The sequence below is a fragment of the Taudactylus pleione genome, unplaced genomic scaffold, assembly GCF_031769625.1.
Source record: "Taudactylus pleione unplaced genomic scaffold, aTauple2 ptg000396l, whole genome shotgun sequence".
Lineage (NCBI taxonomy): Eukaryota > Metazoa > Chordata > Amphibia > Anura > Myobatrachidae > Taudactylus > Taudactylus pleione.
In genome coordinates this window covers 3,460,335-3,488,043 of record NW_028284797.1, presented here as the reverse complement: position 1 = coordinate 3,488,043, position 27,709 = coordinate 3,460,335, and the positions used below count along the sequence as shown (strand labels likewise).

The 27,709-nt window shown below is 47.2% G+C and overlaps 1 protein-coding gene across 1 annotated transcript in view; it reads right to left on the bottom strand.

Annotated features, from left to right (window-relative positions):
• Nucleotides 1-27,709, bottom strand: part of SYCP1 (synaptonemal complex protein 1) — a 470,977-nt gene that overhangs the window by 93,294 nt on the left and 349,974 nt on the right. Inside the window, exons 26-27 of the mRNA XM_088446296.1 lie at nt 21,887-22,003; nt 305-415 (exon numbers count right to left, since the gene is read on the bottom strand). Of these exons, the coding sequence (XP_088302422.1) occupies nt 305-415; nt 21,887-22,003 (228 nt within the window). The remainder of the gene's footprint in view (nt 1-304; nt 416-21,886; nt 22,004-27,709) is intronic.

The window sequence follows — 27,709 nt, the reverse complement described above, 5'->3', positions numbered from 1 at the left end:
GTGTACATTGAACCATCAAAACTCAAAAGTTTCATTATATCAGTCATGCCAAAATTATTCCGTATTTCGGAATATTCCGTATTTCGGAATATTTGTATATGGGAGACTCAACCTGTATATATATATATATATATATATATATATATATATAATTACCAGCGCAGATACCTTTTCCCTTTTTTTTCTACTCTATTTTGAGGGCATATTGCAGAAGCCCCTCTGGTGTCAGCTGCAGGTTTTTATATCAGACAGCAACTGAACAGTTAGCGCACCTTTCTGTTTTTTTCTTTATTTTTTTAGTTACCTTATGTTTTTCCATCAAGGCCACCATTTCTGCAATCTTGTGTTGACATCTGATATCAGTTTCTCTTTGTAACTTCATTGCTTCATCAGATGCTAACTTCAATCTTTCGACCTTAACAATAGAACCGTCAAATATAATAACATTTAGAAAGTATTTTATAGAATAACAATGTTGTTTGTGCATATATTAAACAATAATCTACTGTATTGGGAGCTAAGCCCCAGGTATTAGCACAGTTGGAGAATGTATGCTTATGTTTATTACTTTTGAGGTTACCAGTTTAGCTACTATACTGAAGGTTGATCAATATGCTGTGGATATTGTGTCAGATTTGTTCAACATACAAAAGTGTCCTCATACACTGTGGCTTCAGTCACACCAAACAGCCCCTCTAGGCATGACAGGTCCTGTGCTACTCGACCACGCCAACCATCTTTCTCGCTCAAAGTGTGCATCAATATCACACAAATAAAAGAATTGGAAGCGACAAAACTACTTTGCTAGATTGCACTGATCAATTTGATGTGCAACATTTGTACATCTGTGTGTGAATGATTCTGAATATGTATATGAAATTCTACGGTGCAGCGGCTGTGGCTTTCTCTCATGTCAAATTCCTTTTGTGCCTTATCTGTGACTTTCTATGTTTTTAAAATTAATTCCTGTGTGGTCCCAGCCTAGCATCTGTAGTACCCTTTGAGTGCTGTTTCGCTGTATCTGGGATGCGAATAAGATACAAAACGTAAATAATCTTCGAGTGTCTCAGTTACGTGGGCGTCTCACACCGTATTGCTAGGTATATCGTTAGTCATGAAAATTAAGCACACACTCTTTCAAATCTCTCACATCATTACGGATCGCTATTGTGATTACACACGTAGATGGTTGATTGTTGCGTACTGCGCATGCTTATGCATTGCAGTGCGTGAAGGCTCCACTGCGATCACAGTGACCATGCAGACCCATAGCAGAGTGATTGACAGGAAGTGACTATTTGGGGGTGTTGAACGGGGCGTGATCGGAGATACGCAAGTGCGTCAGTGAGTTTGAATGCCATTACAGTAGGGATGTGCAGGCTCGGATAGGTTCGAGTTTGCACGCCGAGTTAGGATTTTTCCCTCTAAAAAAACGGAACTCAGAAAGAGGCTAAACGTCATCTTGCATGGACAAACATCATCATTCCTGGACTTTTGTCAAGGAATGATGATGTTTGTCCATGCAAGATGACATTTAGCCTCTTTCTGAGTTCCGTTTTCTTGGAGGGAAAAATCCGAACTCGGCGTGCACACTCGAACCTGCACATCCCTACATTACAGGGCATGCATAACTTAGCCCCTGCGATGGCATACGCAGCTTGAGCTTTCACTGTGTGCAATAAGGTTATTAAATTCTGAGTAAGGTCAGACCTGTTGTAATTGTGCGTGAGGCTCCAATGGTACTTCATGTTACCGATGGTTTCGCAAACTTGCAAGGATATGAGTAAGGGGAAGTGGGTATCCTTATGTTGGGCTGCGACGGCATTGTGATTGCAAACATTAGCATATTGTCGCAGTGGGTCTGCGTGTGTAATCGCAGCTGCGATCACCATAGTGATCCGTAATGAATCAGGCCCATAATACACAATAATCTATTCTCACGAAGAGCCTTATGCTGAGTTCGTACATGTGATGTGAAAAAGAACAGGGTTAAAGGAAATGGAAACATAAATATTAGGATTTTTTGCCAACTCACCGTTGAATCCTTTTCTCTTAAGTAGGCTGGGGAACACTGGACAATGGGATTGTAGTTTGGGGCTGGAAATGGCACTTAAATTAAACTGTAACTTTAAAAAGTAAGCTCCTCTCCCTTGCATTCCCACAATTTCAGTACTTCTTTAAAAAAATTCTGGAGAGGAGTAGCAGGAACCCTGTGAAACTGTTAGAACAACAAGACAAACCAGTAGGGAAAAAGACAGTCAAGAACCAAAACTTTGCACGACCGAGCGTGAGGGAGGAATCGCAGTTCCCCAGCCTGCTTAACAGAAAAAGATTCCATGGTAAATTGACCAAAAATCCTAATTTCTCTTGCAGCAAGGCTGGGGAACACTGGACAATAGGATGTTCAACAGTTGCCCCCAAGGGAGGGAACGCTCAGGCTGCCTGACCAGAGACGAAAAATTTGAAACCATAAAAAATTAGCAAACGGGCGGAAAGGGGACCAGAGGGCCGCACGACAGACCTGTGCTGCTGAAGTCCCCCATTGCGCTGCCCATGAGATCGCCACCTCCCTAGCGGAAGGTGCTGACACCCGGTCTGGTGTCAGGTTGTCCCACACCAGAATAGGCTTGAGTGATAACCAAGCAAATCCAACGTGCAAGGGTCTGCTGAGTAGCTGGTCAACCAAGATCACGCGCATCATAAAGAACCCACAGTGAACAGTGCGGCGTACCAAAGAAGACATGTAAAAGGAAATCTGCAGAGTTCAGCACAGCTAGATAATCCCAGTCCCAGGAATTTGCAGAATGAAGAAGAACCGGAAAGAAAATATCTTGGTGTAAGTACAAGCCCGAAACAAATGTCGACTGGAATGTAAAAACCTATATGGAGAACTGCACAATCTTCATGAAAGACAAGAAAAGGTTGCTTGTAAACCGTAAACATGGAACTATGCTGAGGGAAGGCAATAGTCATAAAAAGACCAGTTTCCAAGCAACTAACTGAGGAACGCAACGATTCTCCATGGAGCCTGTATGAGAGCCGATTGGACTAGATTAAAATATCACAGCTCCACTTGCGGATGAAACGGTGGTTGAATACGCAGCACACCTTGTAAAAACTGTTTGGTCTCTTGGAAGAAAAGTCAAATGCTGCTGGAATGAAAATTACAGGGTCAGAACCTTTATAGTCACAAAATTAAGTCGTCAAACGGCCTCCAAACCCTTCAGAAGGAAGGCCCAGAAACATGAGAGGCAAAATGTGAAATGGTTACACCACAAGAGTTAGAGTTTCCAAATTCTGAGATGAGTGCGAGATGGAAATGGTGTCCAGGCTCACAGCCTGGTACGGACCACCAAAAGAGAAAAACCTGCAGCTTTCTCATGCTCAGTCACACAAGTCTGGTCATGAAAAACAACTGAGGAATGTGCCCTTCTAAAAACAGGCTTTGTTGCAGCAGGTCTGGACGAAGTGGAAGACACCACCCCAGACCTACCGACCTTAGGAGAATGGCCGTATACCATGACCAGTGTAGCCAGCCTGAAGCTACTAGGATTACCCTCACTTGGGAAACCTTGACGGGCCTGGAGATCTGAGGGAACAGTAAGGCCAGTAGAAGCAGATGCTCTAGGTGAAAAATTCCACAGAATAGTCAAGGCATCCACTACGGAAGTCAGCGGATAGCCGGATCACAAACAAAACTCAACTCTGGAGCCTCAAAAACTTTTCAAGAGGCCATGAGATCCCCCCACGTAGGGCCTCACATTTGAAAGAATGGTAGGAAGACCACTAAAAGGTGAGACCACTGCCCTGGGAGAAACATGGCTTTGCTGAGGGAGTCACTGTCCGATTTCCCACTACCGGTATAACTGGAGCTCAAAGAGTCATCTCTGCCCAGGAAAGCCTTCGGGCTGCTTAAATCATTGCGCTCTTGTTTGGGTGATGTACATATGCCACTGCCGGGTCATTGTCTGACCGACTGTGTCCAGGTGGCCGGTGAGGACGGACAGGGCTCCCGAGAGAGTCTGAAAGATGGTTTGGAGCTTGAGCCAATTGATCAGCCTAGCCATTGTGGATGGTGACCCAAGGCTCTGGAGCCAAAAAAGCAATTTCAGGGCACCTCACCCAAGGAGACTCAAGGCCGTGGTCACAATGAGCCAATCCAGAAGGACCAAGGAGAAGAACGGAAGCCAAACTCTGAGAGAAATGCAAGATGGAAATGGTGTCCGGGCATACATATGCCACTGCCGGCTCATTGTCCGACCGAATGCGTCCGGCCGGCCGATGAGGAGTGACAGGGCCCCCAAGAGAGCCTGAAAAATGCTCTGGAGCCAAAAAAGCTATTTCATGGCTCCTCAGCCCAGGAGACTCATGGCCATGGTCACAATGAGCCAATCTGGAAGAACCAAGGATTGGACCTGGAGAAGAATGGAGAGTGATGAGTAATGTGGACAAAACGAGAAACTGAGATGAGAGGGATGTCGAGCAACCTTTCCAAGTTTAGAAAATTACCCACTGGACCTCCTGCGAGTAGAACCTGGTCCACTGAATGGTCCTGAAGTGGAGACCCTCATGTTCAACAACTCAAAATTCCACAAGATCGATGGATGAGGCGCCGTTCCTGTGGCGGACATGGAGCAAAAACTGGGCTGAGGGGAATGGAATATTAGAACGGTCCAATGTCACAGTGTTCACCACTTGCAGGGGAAGAGCAATGTTGAAAAACAAAAAACAATTCCCTGGTGGCGGACCTCGGAATTCAAAGATGGAACCATAGCAAATTATGGGGAGCACTGAGGTGTCTGTAGACTTCTCTCAACAGTCTCTGAACAGGAGCAACTGCCTTACCACTTGCAAGTGAACTTGTTCGAGAGACAGAGGGCCTGATTCAGATCCGCTCGCGAGCGCTGAGCGCTCGCAAGCGGGTCGATGGTGGCCCAGTGCGCATGCGCACGACGGAGCCGGCTCCGTCATGCGCATGCGCGAGACCCGGATAGCGATGGGCAAACCGTCGCTCCGGGTCTCGTACCAAAGTGGGCGTGCTGTCAATGTTGAGTGACAGCACGCCCCCTTTGGTGGGCATGCCGGGGGCGTGGCTGCCCAGATGGAGGCGTTCCCATGGGAACGCCTACCATCTGGGGCCGGCCCCACTGACATCACAAGTGATGTCAGTGGGAGTGCTTTCAGCTCTGTTTGAGCCGAAAGCACTCCAGGGCTTGCGGCAACGAGACCCTACCACAAGGGTCTCGTCGCAAGCCTGATGGTCGCAATGGTCTTGACCATCGCGACCATCTTCCTGGCCACTCGCTATAGCTGTGGGTGGTCACCCACAGCTATATGAGCGGCCAGGAGGCCGCTCTAAAAATAGAGAAGGACGGCCCTGATTCAGAGCGAGCGCTCTGTCAGAGCGTCCGGCTCTGAATCAGGGCCAGAGATCCCTGGAAACCGAACCCCTGTTGGGGAAGAATCGGCTTGTGGCACACTGATCTTCCAAGGATACACCACCCTGAAAAGAGGAGCAAAAACTTGGAAATGCGACCCCACCAGGAGGGACTGCCACTGGAAGAAAAGTGCGTTCCCGTGGGGAATATGGTATCCAGTTCTGGCTAAATAAGAAAGTCCTTACCAAACAGAAGATATTGTAAGGTACAATTTGGTTATGAATGCGCATGTGAAGCACAGAGCCAAAGGGCACTTCAAGTCAAAACTGGCCATAAGCTACCCCATCACACAAAGGCAATCACGAAACTGACCTGCCAATCCAGCAGGGAATCCCATGGTGAATCTCCACAAGCCCCGTAACAAAAACATCAGCTGAAGTGACCATAGCACATGCCTCCCATGTCGAGGCTCACCAATGGCGAATAACGACCCCAGAACCAATTAAACAGGCCGGAGCCAACCCTCCAAGTTTTAGCTAGTGGATCCGTAAAAGACGCTGAGCCCAAACAGGAAGGGGCATGTGCTGCAGCAACAACCATTGGAGGTGCTTCCATCTACTGAAAGCAAATGTGGAAGCATCTTAAACTGTCATCTCCTAGGCCTCCCAGATGAGACCGTAGAGATTTACAGAAGGAAAAGTAATGACTTTCCATCGCCAATGCTTGGACAGAGCCACAGCCACCGCTTGGGAATCCATATCTAAACCTCCTAGAGAGTGGCGCACAGGACAGTAGGTCCTCACCCTTTGGCTTTGACAGCACAAATCTTCACAAGTTTCTTTGCATGCAAAATATCTAATGGGGCCCTGGAGGGAGGAAGATATCTCCAAGGCACCCTCCACTGTCACCTCGCACTGCAGATGATTCCTGAAAAAGTTCGTCAAAATAGAAGAACCTGACGTAAATTGAGACTCTGCACGCTGCAAAGCATGAAACCATGGCAAGACATACCTTGACTGGGAACTTAACCCTATAGAGGAAAAGAAGCCTGCACCACAGATGATGAAATACCCAAGCCTGACCTTAGTCTCCCTGTGAAACGTCACCAGCTCCACTAGGGCATACACTGACATGCTGATTGCCCCAGCCCATGTAGGTCTCACCCTGGTGGATGCAGCACCCCAGATGCCTGCTCATCACCGGGTCCTATACACACAAGGCCAGGTCCTATACACACAAGGCCCCCATAGGCAACTGCTCATTACTCTGTGCATGGGAGAAACATCGCCCAAAATACAGCAAAATCCCTGGATACAAACTCCACACAGTTAGGACTGTAGCTGGAATCAAACCCACGACCTCAGTGCGTTGAGGCAAAAATGGTAAACATTACACAATCTGTGTTATCAGAGCCATGCTCCAAGCCTGGACGGGTTTGGAATAGCCTGTCATAGTCCTCTTTGATGCGTCAGTAGAGCAATAGGAGGCAGAACCAATGTCCCGACTCTTGCAAATAATAACACAGGCAACACAGACAATAAAGGCAATAGAAAAGGAAATATACTTAGCCTTCCTGAGAGGCCAACTGCTGCAGAGGAGGGTGTCACAACTGGGCACTAGGGATACCTCTGTTGAGGTCCAGAATCGGGGGGTTTGGGTGGTAGAGCAACAACTGACAGAGGTGACAGTGATAATGTCTTCCTATTGTAGCCAAACCCAGGTTTGGCTAGACCTGCCCAGAGTCTAACCCACTTGGTGGTTTTCACCAGTGACCCCTCCTATTGGGATTTGGGTTTCGCCACACCAAGTGAGCGGGTTGCGGCCCCATGGACAGGTACCTGGGAATGGCATAAGACAGAGATACAATACTAGAAATGAAATAGCACTGAGAATTATTGGAAATGTAATAATACTGGAAATTGCTAAAAATGTTGTATCACTAGAGATTACTAGCAATGAGACAGTACTGGGAATAACTAGAAATAGGATGACACTGGAAAACACTGCAAATGGAGTGGCACTGGACATACTGGAAATGAACCAGACGCCGGCTTGCTCTGGGAAACACGGGAGATCCTGAGACTGACTTGCTGTAATGATGAATGTATAGTAAGTCCAAACACTGAATGCTGTAAGAAACACCAGAGCCTTGCTCTGAGTAATACTGGAGTTGCAAACGTGGAAGTGCTTTAAAATGCCCCGGAGATCCAGACGCGAATTAACTCTGGGAAAAACTGGAATCCAGTCGCAGACTTGCTCCAAGAACACTAGAGAACAATGTGAGAGTTGAATATGTAACTTAGGGAAATCAGCATGAGAGGTGAAACTTGGAACACTGGTAATTAGCTTAACAGCTGAAACATGTAACACAGGGAATAAGCATGAGATCTGAACATGTAACTGTTAGGATCCGCGACAGCGGATCATCTTGGTGGCAGGTCCCAGCTATAGTTGTCACTGGGATACTGCATCTTGTCCTGATCCATGTTGCAGGCAGCCAAATTCCTGTCTTGTCTGTACACAGCTCTAGCTGTTTGTCTGTGTGCTGGACTCAGCTGCACACTAATTAATCATGTCTTGTCTGTGTGCATAGTTCAGGTGCACAATAGCAGTCATTAGGATGGGCTCTCTGCAGGAAATGCCTTTGATTGGATCCTGCATTGCATAAGTTACAGCCAGCCCTTCACTTCATGCCGGCTATAGCGTTTGTTTGTGGCTTCCGGTTCTAGTGAGTAGTTCATCCTACTGTGTGTTCCAGCTCCTCATGTCCCAGCGTCTGTGTACTCCTTGCAAGTTACATCTAAGCTGTGGCTGCTGCTTCCCAGTGTGTGACAACAGAGCAGTGCCTGCCACACCACAGTGTCTGTGTGGATTCCCAGCAAGTAATTAAAGCAGTGTCAGCTGCACTCCAGTACTGTGAAATTTTCGTTTATTAATTCCAGCACTATCAGCAGCTTCTTTGTGTCTGCGTGGCCAATCAACTAAATAACACCCAGCTGTCTGCACTGCTATTCAGTGCTATGTGCACTATATCCAATTTACAACTCCTCAGTTTCAGTTGTAATTGTCTGTTTATTCAAGCAAGCAATTAACTTTTACAGCAATTCCTTATATCCCTCAGTACATACCAGCCATTCAGGCTGCAAATAGCTAAGTGCATACCAGTCCTCAAGACTGCAACTAGCCAAGTACATATCAGCTATTCAGGCTGCAACTAGCCAAGTGCATACCAGTCATCAAAACTACAACTAGCCAAGTGCATACCAGCTATTCAGGCTGCAACTAGCCAAGTGCATACCAGTCCTGAAGACTGCAACTAGCCAAGTGCATACCAGCTATTCAGGCTGCAACTAGCCAAGTGTATACCAGCTATTCAGGCTGCAACTAGCCAAATGCATACCAGTCATCAAGACTACAACTAGCCAAGTGCATACCAGCTATTCAGGCTGCAACTAGCCATGTGCATACCAGTCATCAAAACTGCAACTAGCCATGTGCATACCAGCTATTCAGGCTGCAACTAGCCAAGTGCATACCAGTCCTCAAAACTGCAACTAGCCAAGTACATATCAGCTATTCAGGCTGCAACTAACCAAGTGTATACCAGCTATTCAGGCTGCAACTAGCCAAGTGCATACCAGTCCTCAAGACTGCAACTAGCCAAATGCATTCCAGCTATTAAGGCGGCAGCTAGCCAAGTGCATACCAGTCCTTAAAACTGAAACTTGCCAAGTACATTTCAACCCTCTAGGTTATAGGAGCCATATTGTCCTCACAATTCCTTATCAATCGACTGTTTATCAATTGACTCTTTAAGTATCTATTAACAATTGACTCTTGTTCAACCAATTCACTATACTCTCCGGAGCTTCATGTTCCTGGTATGATTTAGTTGTGAGACTTCTCTGAGATTCATAACAGTAACTCAGGAAATCAGCATGAGAGGAACACTGGTAATCAGCTTAACAGCTGAAACATGTAACACAGGGAATCAGCATGAAAGCTGAACAGCACACCAGAAATCAGCATGACAGCTGATACTTATAATGCAGGGAATCAGCATGAAAGCTGAACTGCACAGTGGAAATCAGCATGAGAGCTGATACATATAACACAGGGAATCAGCATAAGAGCTGAACTGCACACTGGAGAATCGCTGGTAGTCACTGGAAGTTGAAGAGAACAGAGAGCCTGGAGTGAAGAAATAGTACTCAGTCACTGGAATGTTGAAGACATGATGGAAATGAAGAAATGAAGTTGATCAGGCAACTTCCTGTTCCTGGAGTCAGACCTAAATACCCCTAGACAGTTGGTAATTGGATAAGAAGATCAGCTGAGTGACTGCAAGACAGTCATTGGGAGAGACTAGTCAGGTGATATGGACCAACATGGCTGCACCCATGCCCACCACCACAGGAACCAGGACGCATGCACGGAAGCCCTTAGCAGACCCTGGGGAGAATACTCAGCCACCACTCACCTCCACTCTCAGCGGCTGATCACCTAAGGCCAAGGACGCCGGCGCGGAGGTGAGTAGCGGCCGATCCCAGGCCGCATCATGACAGAGAGGAGCTGAGAAGAGGACTGCAGCAGTCAATGATCCCAGTCTGCAGGATCCTTAAGAACTAAGCAGTTCAGCAGCCATCTTCTTGGACAGATCGTAACAGCAGCCAGGGCAGTATCACTGCTGCTGGAATGTGTAGGGGAGGCCAGCAGCTACAGGCTCCACTCCCCTGATCCGTGGCTGTTCTCCCTCCCTGTAACAAGTGCTACTCCCCTTCATGGGGAAAGCATTTGGTATGCTCTGCCAGAGCAGCCTGTAAGGTGCGCGATCCCGCTATGGAGCCATCCTCATCAAACCTGCAAGATGGCGCCACCATCCAGGAAAGCGCTGCTGCCCACCACCCTCTAAAAGGGTGCGTCCACGGGTCCAGGCGACCTATCCTGGAGAGTGGAGTGCTCTGTGGGGGTCCCACCGGCATGCAGCCCTCTGCCGCAGCTGCATATTGGCAAGCTATCCCTCAGCTCCGCAGCCGCCTACACTCACACTGTGTTCTGCGACAAACACAGCACAGTCCCCAAGTTAGAAATTATAAAAAAAGAGATTTAATAAAATCAAAATAAAAGCTACCTACCATCCAAAATGTGCCATACTCCTCAGGCACTTAAAAAAACACTGGAATTGTGGGATTGCAGGGGGAGGAGCTTACTTTTTAAAGCTACTGTTTAATTTAAGTGCCAGCTCCAGCCCCAACCTACAATCCCATTGTCCTGTGTTCTTCAGCCTTGCTGCAAGAGAAATATTGTTATGCAGCTTTAATAGCTTATAAAGACTGCTTCACTATAGTTATATTATCATATATTACAGTAGATTATCACAAATTGGGTTTACATGTAGCAATGCATTTCCAATAAGCTACTAACCACAGCTACACCCAATCCGCCTCTTAGTGGTTTACTTATAGCCACTAAGTGTTAGTATAAAGGAAGTACCTGGCATAAAGCCACGATGAACAGTTAAGATGTATGTTTTACTTATATGGCGTTGAGAATATAATCATGATACTTGTATACATCATTTGCAGTATAAACGTTTGTGTAACAGTCATAGGCTGTATCCGTCTTATTAAACTGCCATCCTTAAATGCATTATAATTGCAAATATTTTTAATAAATAATTTCATTTTTGCACTGAAGCTGTTTTTGTGGACATTTATGATTGGATCAACAGATATTTCCATATCACATTCTCCAGAACTAAACATATGCTACTACAAGTGATGCTCTCAGTTGCATCACTTGCAATTGAAGGTGCATAACTAGGCTGTAATGAGGCATTCTCACATCATTAATGTCATGTCTGCTGAAAATCAATCACAATGTACAGTACCACAAGAATCTTGCATCAACTGTAAAACATGGTTATTTACAGGTCATGATTTGGGGGGAGTTGAACAGCCACGGGTGCTCATCACTTCACAATTATAGGGGGGGAATTAATGCTGGCGATTTGTCTCAAAGTATCGCCGCTTGCTCGGATGTGCACATATATTGTATGCCAGTTATGGTAATACCAGTTAAGGGAAAGGGAAAACATGTGATGTCAGAGAACATGAGCAGAACAATGAAACTAAGTATAGTGCATGTATAAAATGAATGACTTGCACAGTCTACTACTGTCTGTAACTAAATCAAGCCATATCCTCTACTCTCACTTATTTATCACTAGCTGAAGTACCTGGCATTGCCTGGGTTTAGATCTTCAAGTTATTTAGTAATCAATGAGTTGGATGTAACAGTCAACATTTTAAAAATAATTAGCAGCTTTTCTAACACACTCATGAGGAAAGTTCTTTCCGGCGCTCTCTGCCGTGAAGTCCGACTGGGACCCCAACGACTCCATTGTGCATCCCAGACCAATTGCTACCCCTCTGTGAAGTATTCATCAAAATCCATCCAGTGGAAGGTCCAGAACAGGCTCCCTGGGTCAAAGTTCTGCCCAGCGTACACCAACAGGAGGTCTGTCTTCTGGGATCCAATGTTACTACTCTCTGAAGTTTTCATCTAAATCTATCCAGTGGAAGGCTGCCTGTGTCGAAGTTCTGTCCAGCGTACACCAATGGGAGTTAGTACGCCAGGAACCAAACCACCCTAAAACCTGCCAAGGATCCAACTGGACCACCTCGTGTTGGTTTCACCCTAATTGGTGCAGGGGTGTCCGAATCCATAACCGGACAGACAAACAAGCAGACCAATGAATATTATATATAAGATTTGTCTCAATGTAGCAGAATGTCTGGGGTTCCACTCTACCAGCACTGATTGCCACTTGTTCCAAATCACAGTGAGCGTGAATCAAAGAAGATTTAGGTTTCACCAATCAGGATACAGGGATTTAAAAATGGTGCAGCTGTTGAATCAAACCTCGCTTACCACAGATCTGCCTAACACAGATGACTTGCCTTTCCTCCTCGTGTCAGCTTATGTAACCTAGTGTGAGGCCATGTGGCCAGTTTGATAGCAGCGATAGATAAAAATAATGGGAGGACACTGGTTGGGACTAAAGAAGAAAGGAGGTAACTGAGCAGGAAAGAAGAGAAGAAGAAGCTGGAGACAAATCCCTGGGATAGCAATTGTCACTCATGCGCAAAAGTGCTAACACCAACCACTACCACCAAGATTGGGACAAAAGATCGTGGAAAACTTGAGGCAAGAGTAGTCATTTATACAAAAAAACAGATGCAAGCCACTGCTGTTCAGGTGTAGACTGATCCTAAAGTCTGCAGGAGGCAGACAGAAGACTCCAAGTTGAACAGAGGCCTGGTTTGTGGGCACAAGTTCCTCCTTTCTCTGCCCTATTAAGTTTCATCAATAAGGGACTAGTCTTAAGAAAGTACTGAAAAAAGGTCAGGTTTTCAGCAGGTGTTGGCTCCATAATCTAGCACACTCTGCTGGGCCACCAGGGACAAAGACACTTGGCCAGGGTCCAATAGAAGATTTTACAAAATGGTTAGTTGAGGTGAAGAATCCCCAATGTTATTGCAGAACCCCATTGCTTGTCAAAACTACTTCAAAGAGATGGAAACACATTCAATGGATCATTGAGAAATCTATCTGAGAGATGCCAGAGTAGAGGGCAGGTTGAAGAGGTGGCAAGAAGGGAGCAGGTGTCATAAGAGATAAAATGGAAAAGGTGCAGAGTAAAGGGGGTAAGTGGAAGGGGGAGAGAACAAAGGAAGGATAAGAACTTCCTCCCCAGTGAAAACAAAGACAGAGCAGCAAAGACTGGACAAGCTGGTGTAGGATAGTGTGGTGATAGGCGTCTAATAGATGGTGATATGCAGACGAATTGATTCAATTTTGGATTTTAAGTAGGAGATAAAATCAAGGGCAGAGATGGAGTAGAAAAGGGTAGTAAGGGGGAAGAAAGTGGAGGGAGTTGAAGGTACCAAAGAAGCAATGGTGTTTGGATGACTGGGCGCAGATGAGAAATCTTACATAGGATGGTATGGAGAGAGACGAAGCAGAGCTGTAGAAGAAGAGGATATTGAAATGGAGTCAGTGTGAGAGTGTCATTTCCTTCATTGTTACTTTTAAAGGTAACTGGTAAGTTTGTAATTCCATAGCAACCATATAGATTCTACTTAACATTCATCAAGCACCTTCTAGGAGATAATAGCTAAAAAAAGAGATATGGTAAGAACTTCCCCTTGTTTTCTCTATTTCTACGAAATCCATAGGGTTCCACAGGATACTTTGGGGTATAGGTGATGACGTCAGGCATCGGGCACCACAGAGTTAAGTTTTTCATCCTCCCAGGATGCACTGGGGTCCTTCTCCTATACCTCACCCCTGAGCCTCAGGCAAACAGTTACGTCACAAGCCATAGGCCGGAGGAGGAGAAAAGAGAGAAGCAAGTCTGGAACACACAAGAAATCACATTCTCACCAGAAGGAGACGGAAAAAACGGTGACCAGAGCAAAAAGCCCATCCGCAGTACAGGTGCGACAGGGCGGGAGCCCTGTGGAACCCTATGGACTACATAGAAATAGAGATAACAAGGGTAAGTTCTTACCATATCTCTTATTTTCTACTTCAGGGTCCATAGGGTATCCAAAGGATACCTTGGGGATATCCCAAAGCAGTATCCTTTAAGGGTGGTGACGCTCCTGTGCTGAAAGGAGAATCCGCCGCCCGAAGGCAGCATCCTGAGAGGCGTAGGTATCAAAGGCATAATACCGTACGAAAGTATGGACAGATGACCACGTGGCTGCCTTGCAAAGCTGGACCACTGAGGTGCCATATCGAACTGCCCATGAAGGACCCACAGACCTAGTGGAATGAGCCCTAACAGAAGATGGAACAGGAAGGCCTTCAGGAACATAAGCTTCAGAAATAACCAGGCGAATCCGTAAATGCTGGCAGATGAAGGCTTCCGAGCTCGTAACATGGTGATAACCACAGAGCTGGAAAACCCTCTGGACCCCGAGAGGGCAGTCTCAACAGCCACGCCGTCAAAGACAGCCAACCCAGGTCCGGATGATGACAAGGACCCTGAGATAACAGGTCCGGACGTTGAGGCAACAGCATCGAAGTGTCCACTAAGAGAATCCTAAGGTTTGAGTACCAGTGCCGTCTGGGCCACGCTGGAGCTATCAGTAGGAGCGTGCCACCTTCTTGCTTGAATTTACGTATCACTCGAGGAAGAAGGGAGAACGGAGAGAAGAGGTACGCATACTGGAAGGTCCAATTGACCGACAGGGTGTCCACTAGATAAACTTTTGTATCTCTTGTTCTTGACCCGAACCCCGGCAGTTTGTTGTTGTGTCGGGAGGCCATGAGATCTATCTCCGGTAGGCCCCACTTGTTCACCAGTAGCTGGAACACCTCCTGGTGAAGAGACCACTCTCCTGGATGCACGTCTTGATGGCTGAGAAAGTCTGCTTCCCAGTTGAGGACTCCTGGTATGAACACTGCCGATATTGCAGTGAGATGTCTTTCCGACCAAGCTAGAATGCGGGACACTTCTGTCAGAGCCACCTGACTGTGGGTCCCTCCTTGGTGGTTTATATAAGCCACCGTGGTGGCGTTGTCTGACTGAACCTGCACAGCCCTCCTGTGCAGGACCTGTCTTGCCTGCTGGAGAGCCTTGAACACTGCCCAAAGTTCCAATATGTTTATTGGAAGATCAGCTTCTGACAGCGTCCACCTTCCCTGGAAGAAGTGAGGACCAATCACTGCTCCCCAGCCTCGGAGACTGCGTCCGTCGTCAGAAGGACCCAGTCCGCAATTCAAAATGGGTGGCCCCTGTTCAGATGAGTAGTCTGCAGCCACCAGGCCAGAGACAGACGTACCTCCGGGGGAAGCACCATTGTCTGTGACTTTATCCACTGGGGCAACCCATTCCATCTGGAGAGGATCAACTTCTGCAAAGGTCTGGAGTGGAACTGGACAAACTCCACAATGTCGAACATCGACACCATGAAACCCGGTAACCTCATCGCCAAGTGAATAGACACCCGGCAACTCCGCAGGCAAATGCAAACTTTTGCCTGGAACGCAGAGATCTTGTCCTCCATCACAAATATTCTCTGATGTTGGGAGTCCAATAGAGCTCCGAGATGGAGCATCCTCTGTGAGGGCACCAAGGAGGACTTCTTCAAATTTATCAGCCATCCATGATTCTACAACACAGAGATAGTCAATTGCAGATGGTGCTGAAGTTTCTCTGGAGACTCTGCCAACAACAAGAGGTCGCCCAGATACGGCAACAAGCGAACCCCCTGCATCCGCAGGTGAGCTGCCATAACTTTGGTAAACACCAGAGGTGCTGTGGCCAGAGCAAAAGGCAAATGGTCATTGACCACTGCAAACCTGAGGAAAGGCTGGTGCGCTAAGACAATAGGGATATGCAGGTAAGCATCCTGAATATCCAGCGACACCATGAAGTCCCCAGGCTCCATTGCTAGGATGATGGTACACAGAGTCTCCATCCTGAACCGAGGAACCCTCAAAAATTTGTTGAGGGATTTGAGCTTGACTATTGGCCGGTAGGACCCATTGGGTTTCTGTACCAGAAAAAGATTGGAGTAATACCCCAATCCCCTCTGAGACATAGGAACCGGCACTATGAGACCCATCCTGGAGCATAGAGCGCAATACCTCCTTGAACTCCAGGGCCTTGTCCTGATTGGACTGATTACCCTTCGTGAAAAACCATCTGGGAGGCCTCCATTGGAAGAAAAGGGCGTACCCCTGCAAAACTACTTCTCTTACCCACGCATCTGAAGTGGTCAGACACCAGCTTTGGACGAATTGAAGAAGTCGGCCTCCCACTCTGGGGTCCCCCAAAGAGAGGCCTGTCCCGTCAGGCCGCAGGCTTGTCGTCAGACTTGTGAGCAGGTACTCCAAGCCTGCTTCTTTGGCTTTGGAGATTTCTTGGCAGCAGTCCGCCTCGGAAAGGACTGTACCCTGGGCTTACTCTGGGTTCTATAGGGCCGAAAGGACGAAGAGCCCGACCCTGATTGGACAGTAGCCGATGGCAGGCATGCAGACTTAGCTGCCGCCAGAGTAGCCACAATTTTGTCCAGATCAGGGACAAAAAGGACTCCTCCATTAAAGGGTAAACCCTTCAAACCCTTCTTGGAATCAGCATCCGCCTTCCAAGAACGCAACCACAAGGTGCGACGAGCTGCCACTACTGCCGAGGAGATCCTAGAAGTAAGACAGCCTATATCCAAGGCCGCCTTATTAATGTAGGTGAGATTACCCACCAACTCCACCTGTTCAGGTGCTGAGTCCGTGTCCAGAGACTACTCAAAGTATCAGCCAAGCGCTCCATGGCTCTAGCCACCCAGCACACGGCCATAGCCGGTCTGCACACCCCTCCTGCAAGGGAATACATGGATTTGAGACATATTTCAACCTTGTGATCCAAAGGATCTTTTAAGGAGGACATGGAGGGCATAGGTAATGTAGCACTCTTCACTAGACGTGTGACATGAGAATCCACTTGTGAAGGGGTTTCCCACTTGGGAGAAATAATTTTCCGCAAAGGGATATGCCACCGCCAAGCGCCTTTGAGGATGGTAACGTTTACCCAGAGTTTTCCATGCTTCCTCCAGGTGATCCACTAGCTGACCAGATAGGGGAAATACCGTGGCGTCACCTTTGATATCCTTGAAGAAGGCATATTTTGATTTGGTCACGGGGGGTTCGTCATCTTCAATAACCAAGGCTGTGCAGACCGCACGTATAAGGCCCGTTAGACATACCTTAGACTTAGACTCAGTCACCTTAGTACGGAAAGGCTCCTGGTCAAAAAGGTCAAACATTTCTCCGTCATTGGATGACACATCATCCTGATCATAGTGATCAGTTTGAGATTGCAGCAGTGGCTTATGCGACCGTAATGATGACTCTCCCTGTAATAAGTCCGACAGGTGTTGCACCGTAGTGGACAGGGAGCTAACCCACGCAGGCTCTTGAGTGACCTGGGGGGTGAAAGTGGAAGACTCTGGGGAACCACTAACTGTCTAGGAAAACCCTGTATGGGGGACGACACCATTGACTGCTGTGAAAACCCCATCTGGGGCAAAGCAGGGGGCGTCGCTAGTTGTCCCACCAGGGTTGTAAGTGCCTTAGTGAAACAAGCCCAGGGAGGTTTCTGCACAGATGCAGAGACAGTCATAGGGCGTGAGAGGAGAAAACACGCCTTACATTATCCCTCAGAGTGTCCATCACCCTCCACCAATTGTACATGACATACGGTACATTTTGGATACAGGGGAAAATCACGATCACTGTCAGACATGATGAGTGACACTTAAAAATGTATGTGACACACCTCACACACAACACAGTAGTAGTGAGGTATAACCCCCCTGCAACACCGCTCCGCAAGGGCTTTAGCAGAGAAGAACAGGGATAGGTAAAAAGGCTGACAGAAAGAAATACGGTACAGGCAGCAGCGCTAGCATAAAGTCACATACAATGCAGAATTCAAACCTGCACTATTAGCACTGAGCTCAACTACCCAGACACAGAGTCTGGTAGGAAACAGCGCTACATTGTATGACCTGCTACTGCGGAGGAGAGGTATACAGGGGGACCCAGACCACGATGCCAGCGTTCAGCTCCGGCAGCGTTTGCCACATGTAAAGAGATGGCCACCGAGGAGCAGAGAGGAGGCAGAGTCCAGGGGAGGAGTGGCTGCACTGGCACAGACCGCTGTGGAGAGACCGTGTGCAGCGGGGGAGGCGCCGGCTGCTGTGGAGGGAAGGCGTGCTCCCCTGGCCTGCATTTAACTCCCGGGATGCCAGAGCGTTTCTGCACCGCCGTGGCCCGCTGTCCCGGAGTGGTAGTGGAAGCGCAGGTGCAGTACCTGGCTCCACGCTGTGGCCAGTGCCCAGGGAGCCCCCTGCCTGGGGACTCAGGACTGTGCTATTCGGCGGGGACCCACCGTGGGACCCCGCCCGCTAACCTGTCCCCCGTAAATCCAGCCACAGTCCAGTTAACTGGGATCACCGCTAGGTGTGACCCCAGTTATCTACCAGAATCCCCGGATCAGTACCGGCATTCTGGTACCAGCGGGGTGGAGGAGTGACGGCATGGACGTCAGCACTGACCGTCCATGCTGTACACTCTAGATGTACAGCCACAGCTGTCTTGATATGCTTCAGGGGCCAAATTTTTAGCCCCCTCTGTAAAGGTGCTGCGACTCCGAGCCAGGCACCGACGAAACTGATTGCCTGTGGCTCGGGGGCGGGGTATAGGAGAGGGACCCCAGTGCATCCTGGGAGGATGAAAAACTTAACTCTGTGGTGCCCGATGCCTGACCTCATCACCTATACCCCAAGGTATCCTGTGGATACCCTATGGACCCTGAAGTAGAAATTTGATTGGTTGCTATGGGCAACATCTCCACTTCTAAAAACCCGAACTTAAGTATATATACCCCAAGGAGCGCTTAATTCCCCCAAATTTCCCATTACCAGCACTAGGTATTGCCAGCCAGGACTGGTAACACTATAGCGAGAGGGGCACAAAGTGTGAGGCCCCCTGCCATAGTGACACCCAATCCTAGGCCAGTCAGCACAGGGCAAGTATCAGTAGGGAAGTGGGGTCTGCAAAGAAAATGAAGCCCCTTCTCTTCTGAGGACGACCAGTTCTATGCTGATAGCACTATAACTTCTAATCACACCAAATGTGCAGTGGGTGTGGGGTTAATAAATATTTTTTTAATAAATAATTAATATTTTTCTTTAATGGTGCCCTACAGGTCCTAGCTAGCCCAGTGGTTCTTAATTCAAAGAGCATACTGGCACTTCAAGAACTACTTGCCCTTATAATACACCTGTAAAAAAAAAATTACAGGACTGTCATGACACATACACCATTGAAAAGTATTTTATTTAAAAAAAAATCTCCACACATTCCTTATTCACCACTTTATTACTCGTTTAGATCCACTGTGAAGGGTCCTCTTTTTTTCAAAGTGCTTGGCAAAGTAAAAACCCGTATGAGACTATGGGCATGTTTCAGAAGTGCAAGCTATTGCAGGCGCGACTGTGTCTTTCACCACAACGCAACTGTGGGCCTGATTCAGAGCAGGACGCTCTGACCAGAGCGCTCGCTCTGAATCAGGGCCCTCCTACATGAAAATGGAGCGGCCTATTGGACGCTCGCATAGCTCTGGGTGACCACCCACAGCTATAGCGAGCGTCCATGATGATGGTAGCGATGGTCAAGACCAATGCGACCATCGGGCTTGCGACGGAGACCCTGCGGTAGGGTCTCGCTGAACCGCAAGCCCTGGAGTGATTTTGGCTCTATCAGAGCCAAAATCACTCCCACTGACATCACTACTGATGTCAGTGGGGCTGGCTTCAGACAGTAGGCGTTCCCATGGGAACGCCTCCGTCTGGCAGCCACGCCCCCGGCACGCCCACCAAAGGGGGCGTGCTGTCAATCAACATCGACAGCACGCCCCCTTTGGTGCGAGACCCGGAGCGACGGCTATCCCGTCGCTAGCCGGGTCTCGCGCATGTGCACGACGGAGCTCCCTCCGTCGTGCGCATATGCAGTAGGGTACCATCGACCTGCTTGCGAGTGTCCTGCGCTCGCGAGCGGGTCTGAATGACCCCCTGTGTCTTTATGCTAATGCATAAAGAGACGTCCGCCGGCTGCGGTGCTAATTCACCACTGTGCGTATTAAGAAGCACCATTGGTTGAACCTTCTAAAACAGCCCAAACTCTATGGAGGTGCATATTATCCATCTGAATATGGTCATCAGTGTGCCAGTGCAACTGCGTCTTTAGAACAAGACATGCCAACGCCTTTTTAGCTACCCCCATTAATGCCCACTGAAATCCCCAGCTCTTGTTCTCATGCGCAGACTGAAACCATCGGCCGATTGTATGCGGTATCGACATTACATTCACCTATGAATCATGCCCTATGTGACTGCCTCAAACGAGGCCCTGACACTAATGGCAGGTCACTTGAAGGCATTGTCATAGGAATGAAAGGGAGCGTTCTTACTGGTCAGCGGGTGGGGGTTGCCATACTTTGACCAATCAAAGTGCTTCCTTTTATTCCTCTAGCAGTTCCAAAAAGCATTGGGATCTCGTAATAGACAGTAGCATCATCCCATATGCTTTTTTTTATTTAGTACATTGGATAGCTACTTTATTCTGCAAGTTTTTCTTGTGCATTTTCGGCTATTACAAGTGGTGATTTCTACCTTTAAAATAAAAAACTGGGACAGTGATTGAGATTGATTCTGGCAGGTTTATTGGAACTTTGAGGCTGATTCCGAGATGCGATAGCAGCGTCTTTTGCTGCAGTTGTGTCTGTGTCTTTAATGCTAATGCTGCTACAAAGTTCTCACCTGGTGAAGATCAGTGTGTCCGAATGGCCAAGGACTGAGATACCCACTCTCAGTATCCGTACATGCTTCGTACGCACCATCGAAACTTGCACCTATGGCATGGCTTCCTATGTGAGCGGTACAGCGTCTTTGAATGCAATGACTTTCAGTGACACGCCTGCAGCAAGCATGAAATACTCCCATAAGACGCAACACCTCCTCAACACCACCGTGCGTCTTTTTAGCCACCGCCATTAGTACCCAGTCACTGTTCAGAAACGCCCCATACATTTCTGCTACCGTTGGTCCAAATCTGTATTGCGACTCTGGGCCTGATTCAGACCCGGTTGCAAGAGCTGAGTGCTCGCAACCGGGTTGATGGTGGCCAAGAGTGCATGCGCACGACGGAGCAGTCGCCGTCGTGCGCATGCGCGAGACCCGGATAGTGATGGGCAATCCGTCGCTCCGGGTCTCGCACCAAAGAGGGCGTGCTGTCGATGTTGAGTGACAGCACGCCCCCTTTGGTGGGCGGGCCAGGGGGGTGGCTGCCCAGACGGAGGCATTCCCATGAGAACGCCTACCGTCTGGGGGCGGCCCCACTGACATCACAAGTGATGTCAGTGGGAGAGCTTTCGGCTCTGTTTGAGCCGAAAGCTCTCTGGGGCTTGCGGCCACGAGACCCTACCACAAGGGTCTCGTCAAAAGCCCGATGGTCGCGATGGTCTCCATAAAAAAAAAAAAGACGCCCTGATTCAGAGCGAGCGCTCTGTCAAGAGCGTCCGGCTCTGAAGCAGGGCCTCTGTACGCACAAAATTGGGACGCATGTGCAGAAGGAAACTATTGCTCTACTGCTTCCGACATTGCCCCTTTGTGTCTATTCGCATTCTATTACATACAACTTTGAACTAGCAGGAAAATTGCTGGAATCATGCCCGTTTTACGAAGTTGGAGGCAATTGCATATCTCCTATGGGAAAATATGAAAATCTCAATCCAGCAGACTTTTAGTTTAGAAACATAATAGCATTTTTATTTAGCTGTGCTTATATCATCAGTAATAATTTGTAATTTCACACATGCAAGCAACATATTTTTTTATACATTGCCACTGATTTAATTGTAACATACAGTAACATACTTCTTTATGCAGAGTTTCTTCTTTTGTCCTTGCATCTGTTATCTCCATTTCTTTGCTGCTGACCACTGCTTCATGTTGTACTGTAACATTTTCATTCTTGACAAGTAGTTCATTTACCTTTACATATATGAAAATAATTTACTAACAGCTTGGTATAGGGTCATAATTTTACAAACCTGTGTTGCTGCACTTAACAAACTAGTAATATAATGTCTAAATAATATGCAGGTCATATTTTCAGCAAATATTGTAACCAAAATCATGTCATATAGCGTTTTAGGATCATGTTAAAACTGCATTAACACATACCACTGAGCCCTGCTACATGCACCAGGGGTTTTGCTGGTTCTGTAAAACAAAACTGGCAAATCAATAAAGCTCACCATCTTTCAATGGAGGTGGAGGGTTGTGTGTGAGCCTGAGACCCAATTGCATTCTACAATCTCCTGATTGCATTTTGTGAGTGGTGCTCCCACTCTCCTCAGTTTTTTGGCTAAAGTTGTGATGGAAATAGAAGATCCACAGGAAAATCAGATTTAGGAAGCAGTCTTTGGGGCAGTGGCTATGGAAAGGGGCTACCCAGGGGCAGAACTATGGGAGACAATGGAGGTGCCTGCCACCGGGCGCCAGCACTGAAGGGGCACCTCCTCCATTGCCCACAATATATTCACCCCACTTAGGGCTGTAACTTGGCTTCGGGCGTCTGGAATGAATTTATGCTACTGGGGCTACCTAGCAAATTGACTGTTCTCACATGAGCTACAAATCTAACTCTATCACCAATGTATAATAATTATAAAAAAAATGTCCATATTAAAAATATCTCAGCTCAGATTTCAGTTCATATATTTTAAGGAAGCAAAATTTAGAAAAAAAATCAAGAAAATACACAAAGGGCACGATTCTATTCAGCGCGATGTAAATAGCGCCGGGAGATAGCTCCCGGAGCTATTCAATTCATCGCGATGTTAGGTCGGGGAAGGCTCGTTCTCGCGCCTTAAACAGGGTGTTTAGGCGCGATAACGGGCATTCCCCGACCTAACTTCCCGGCGCAAGGCTGTTTTCCAGGCGCGAAGGGCAGAAAACAGCCTCGCGCCGGGACTTTTGTCTGATTCATTCATCGGACTTGTCAGCGCGGTGTATTGAATAGCTCCGGGTGCTCACTCCCGGCGCTGTTTACATCGCGCTGAATAGAATCGTGCCCAAAGAGTTTAGGGATCAATAACATCAAATTATGTAAAATCCATTGCTGTATTTAAAATACAATCCATTTACAAATTTGTAAATTTTAAATACTATGATAAAAGCGCCAACCACCACACAACTTGATAAGGCACAAATAATGAGGAGCTGCACAGTATTAAGGCCCTGATTCAGAGCTCTGAATCAGGGCGGCTTTTTTTTTTGGAGCCGGCCCCAAATGGGAGGTGTTCCTTCGGGAACGCCTCAGTTTGGCCAGCCAACCCCCCCCCGATCCGCCCACCAAACGGGGCGAGCTGTCGATCAACATCGACAGCCGCCCTTTTGGATGCAAGCGCCGGAGCGAGTGATTTCTCGCTTGCTCCAGGGCTCGCGCGTGCGCACTGCCCGGCCATCGACCCGCTTGTGAGCGCTAAGCGCTCGTGAGCGGGTCTGAATCAGGCCCTAAGAGTTTTTGCTGAAGTGAAGTTGAGTTACAGTAGTAAGAGATGTAAAACTGTTTGATAAAAATTCTGGAAAGTCCTATGCTCAATATAATTACCAATGTCACATAGTAGGCAATTTAGTATGGACAGCTTACACAGTTCAGTTCTTTTACAAAGAACAAGATAGCTGTTGTTCATCTGTATTTGTTCAATTACACAAAATGTACAGGTCCACGCAGGGGAGATTTAGGAGAGGACTCTGGGGACGATTCAGACCCAGACGCTAAGCTTATCTCTCGCAGCCAAAAGGGGCCGGGTATGCAAATTCCGCGATTGCACTGTCTGGTGTAAGGCTGTCTTATGGTGCATACACACGGTCAGATTTGTTGTTAGATATGAACGATAACGATTGTAAAAATCGTTCAATCGTTCATATCTTTGACATGTCAGATAACGATATCTGACATTGTCTGTGTTTGCAGTCTGATTTTGATGATTTCATTAATTTTAATTCTGTCAGAAATCATTCATCGTTGGTAAAATAGTTCATCTGACAAATCTGACCGTGTGTATGCACCATTAGAGAGAGACGGCAGAGTGAGCGCACGCCGGTGTATTGACGCCCACTTTCTTTCTTAGCACACGTCATCTCCAGGAAGTGTATGATTAATCAGTAACATCAAGGCCATTGGAGTTGCTCGCAGCCCTTAAGGTAGACCCTACCCTGCAGCAAGCACTGCGATCAATGCAGGCTGAAATACAACAAGGTGATTTGTACAATGAGGCTTCCATGTTAATTATGCACGTTCAAAGTACGCTGTTTCGACGCTCAGACACGCCTGCGTTCACACATCCACTCCCCCGTTTTCCAGGACCTTCCCCTGTTACCACCAACAAACAACACTATCTGTCACTCAAAGTAGCGCTCAGTCTTTGAGCTACGAGTGCACGATTCCCGATCGCAGTGACTGGTTCCCGCACTCGCACTGCGATGCATATGCATGCGCAGATAGCCAACAATCGCCCATAGCGAGCGATCGTGGCTTAGCGTCCGGGTCTAAATCAGGCCCTCTGTGTGGGCCCTCTCCTCTCTGCGGTGCATGTGCAGGTCTCCAGGAACATGGTACCTACAACATGTTCCCAGTACCTTCTCTACAGCAGAATGTGCAGTGTGGGCTCATGTACCGTACACCCTGCATCCATTACAGATACGCCAATGAAATGAGGCATACAGTATATAACATTTCTGTTCTTTTTGCTAAATTAAATTTAAATTAAAGCGCAAGTTCGGATTAGCCCTGATCCCGCACTTTGGGAATTGTCTAGTGCTCCCGGTGGACCAAAACACCCCTGGATATTGATGTTTGTGAGGACAGCAAGGTGAAAAAATTATCTCAGCACAAGGGTGAGAAAACCCTCAGTAGCGACGGGGAGTATGCCATACTTGCATGTTTATTTAATATAGAGTTGATTTTATATTATAGAAAAAGTAATTAACTTTTGAAATATGATATAGATTAGCATAAATAAATAATCATATAGATTAACAAATAATCAGATCTGAACTTTGAAAAAGACCCCCCTTATAGGGGCGAAATGCGTCAGTGGATCCCCGTTTGCAAGCATCCTCGTTTGGGATATTAGCCACTTGGTGACCGATGATCCAGTCCTCATTGGAAAGACTGCAGTTACACATGGTGATCCTTTGCTACTGGTCCAGGATTGCATCTCCTACCTGTGAGTAGAGGAGACACAAGCTCTGCTGACAGCATACGCAATTGATCCAACTGTGACGAGACCTGCGTTGGAAGCAGGTCTCACATCAGTATGGGCTGTACATAACCTGCGGGCTGATAAGACACAGGCAGCACTTACAGCAACTTAATTGTGGTAGGACCCATCTTGGAAAATTATAATTCTTAATAGGATTGGGTAAATATCCTGGATTATCGTCAGACAATTGAAATTCTATATGCCCACTAATTTCTTTGCAGAATTAGCTGTGGCTGTAATATTCTAATTAAGTGGAAATAATTACATTACTAAAGCTAAAAAGCTTATATGAACAAATAGAAAGTCAGTATATATTGGTAAAACGGAACAGTCACAGAAGCTAAACAGAGACTGCAGACTAATGTTGTACTATCACTAAGTGATTGGACACTGGACTGAGTCACCATGCATATTTAAAATATTAGAAAGTATACTTGGTTTATGTCAAAAGCCGTGGCAGCGGCTTGAGCTCGGTCTGGTTGCTCCAGCTATCCGCCAGAATCGTCTACACTCCAGCCGCTGCTTCAGTCATCACTCTCCATCTCCCTCCACGCTGCCTTCAAGGCTTCAGCAGGTAGCTCAGCTATACAGAGTGTTGTTCCACTCTGCTCTGATTGCCGTTAGCTTGCTGTTTGTTTTCACCATCCACATGCTGTGCTCAGTGTATGCAGGCTACAGCCTTTGGGTCCGTGTTTCCTCTGTATAATCAGCAGCTACAGCTTTCTCAGCCGCACTGTGTGTAATTGAACTGTACCTTTGCACCTGTACTATTTCAGCCTGTTGTTTATCCTGTCCTCCTGGCAGGCTTCTCATCTAGCCAAGTTATCCTGCCCTCCTGGCAGGCAACTTATCTAGCCAAGTTAACCTGCCATCCTGGCAGGCAAATCATCTAGCCAAGTTAACCTGCCTTCCTGGCAGGCAACTCATCTAGCCAAGGTATCCTGCCCTCCTGGCAGACAACTCGTCTAGCCAAGTTATCCTGCCCTCCTGGCAGGCTTCTCATCTTGCCAAGTTATCCTGCCCTCCTGGCAGGTAACTCATCTAGCCAAGTTATCCTGCCCTACTGGCAGGCTTCTCTACAAGCCAAGTTTTCCTGCCTTTCTGGTGAGACACTTTTCATTCATTGAGACACTCTCATAACAGTTTATTTATGTGGATGTGCTTACATTTTCTTTTATAAATATTTAATGTATAACTTTTAAAATAATTATTATGTAATTAAAGGCATTATTTCCTTTTAAATACATTTGGAACTGAGTGCTGACTGATATATTTACTACTGTTTCACAATATTTTGGTTAATTAATTAGCGCAGATTCTTATATCTATTTTTTATTTAATATGGGGCCAACAAACCGGCAGTCCCTGCCCCTCACATGCCTCTGCCTGTCAACCAGCCCGAGGCATAGCAGGGGCTGAGTGCGATCATGCAGGACCCGTTTTGCACATGCGCAGAACGGATCCTGTGCACTCGCAGATTACCGATAATCACGAATCTGCATTCAGCATTGCACTAGCATGCAATGCTGAATTAGCCCCTCTGTCCTTAAAATATTCACCCTAGTAGAAAGGCCTCATTCCATCCAGCATATATTATAAATATAACCAGTGTACTTCTCTGTGCTGCCTCCACTAAAATCCTCCTGAATAATTTTGACACAAAATGCCAGGCCACTGCTCTCTCTTTCTGGGTCAGTGCCTCTCTCATCCTCCAAAAGAGTTACTCAGTTCTTGGCTCCCTCCTTCTGGGTCTGGGCTGCAGTAGTCACAGTGGCGTGACACGTGGTGTCAGCCAATCAATGCTCAGGACTTTTAGTAGGCTGAGCACTTCTGACCACTCAGAGCAGCACTTATTTTACAGGATATATAAACTACCTCTTGACAACCCCCATCATCTTACCCTCTGCTGTTGGCTCCTGGTGATTCTCCTGAGTTCCAGTCATTCCAGATCATCCTTTTGGTAATCATTGCTGATTTTCAATTTTGTCCTTTGTTGCCCATTTCCATCCAAAAAGACTATCATCCCAGTGCAAGTGCACCTCCATTCTGCTCCTGCAGAGCTCAGCATCCCAGTGCAAGTATACCTCCACACTGCCACTGCAGTGCTCAGCAATTACATCTCCACAATGACCCTGCAGAAGGGATGGCCATCTGTAAGTTAACCATCAGTGGATGTCGATGGTTTCATCCACTGATGTTCATCCCTGTTTTAATGCTTGCTGGGCAGAGGGCCAATCAGGAGTGGGGGCGGAGCTTCATGGGTCATGTTAAGGTGTAGGAGCTATGCTCCATGTCCCGGCACATGAGAAATAAAACAAAAAAACAATCTCTGTGCCATCGATGGCGGAGAACCATTGATGACAAAACCATTGCCCATTGGTGGTTAACCATTAATTGTCGATGGCCATCTCTACCCTGCGGTGCC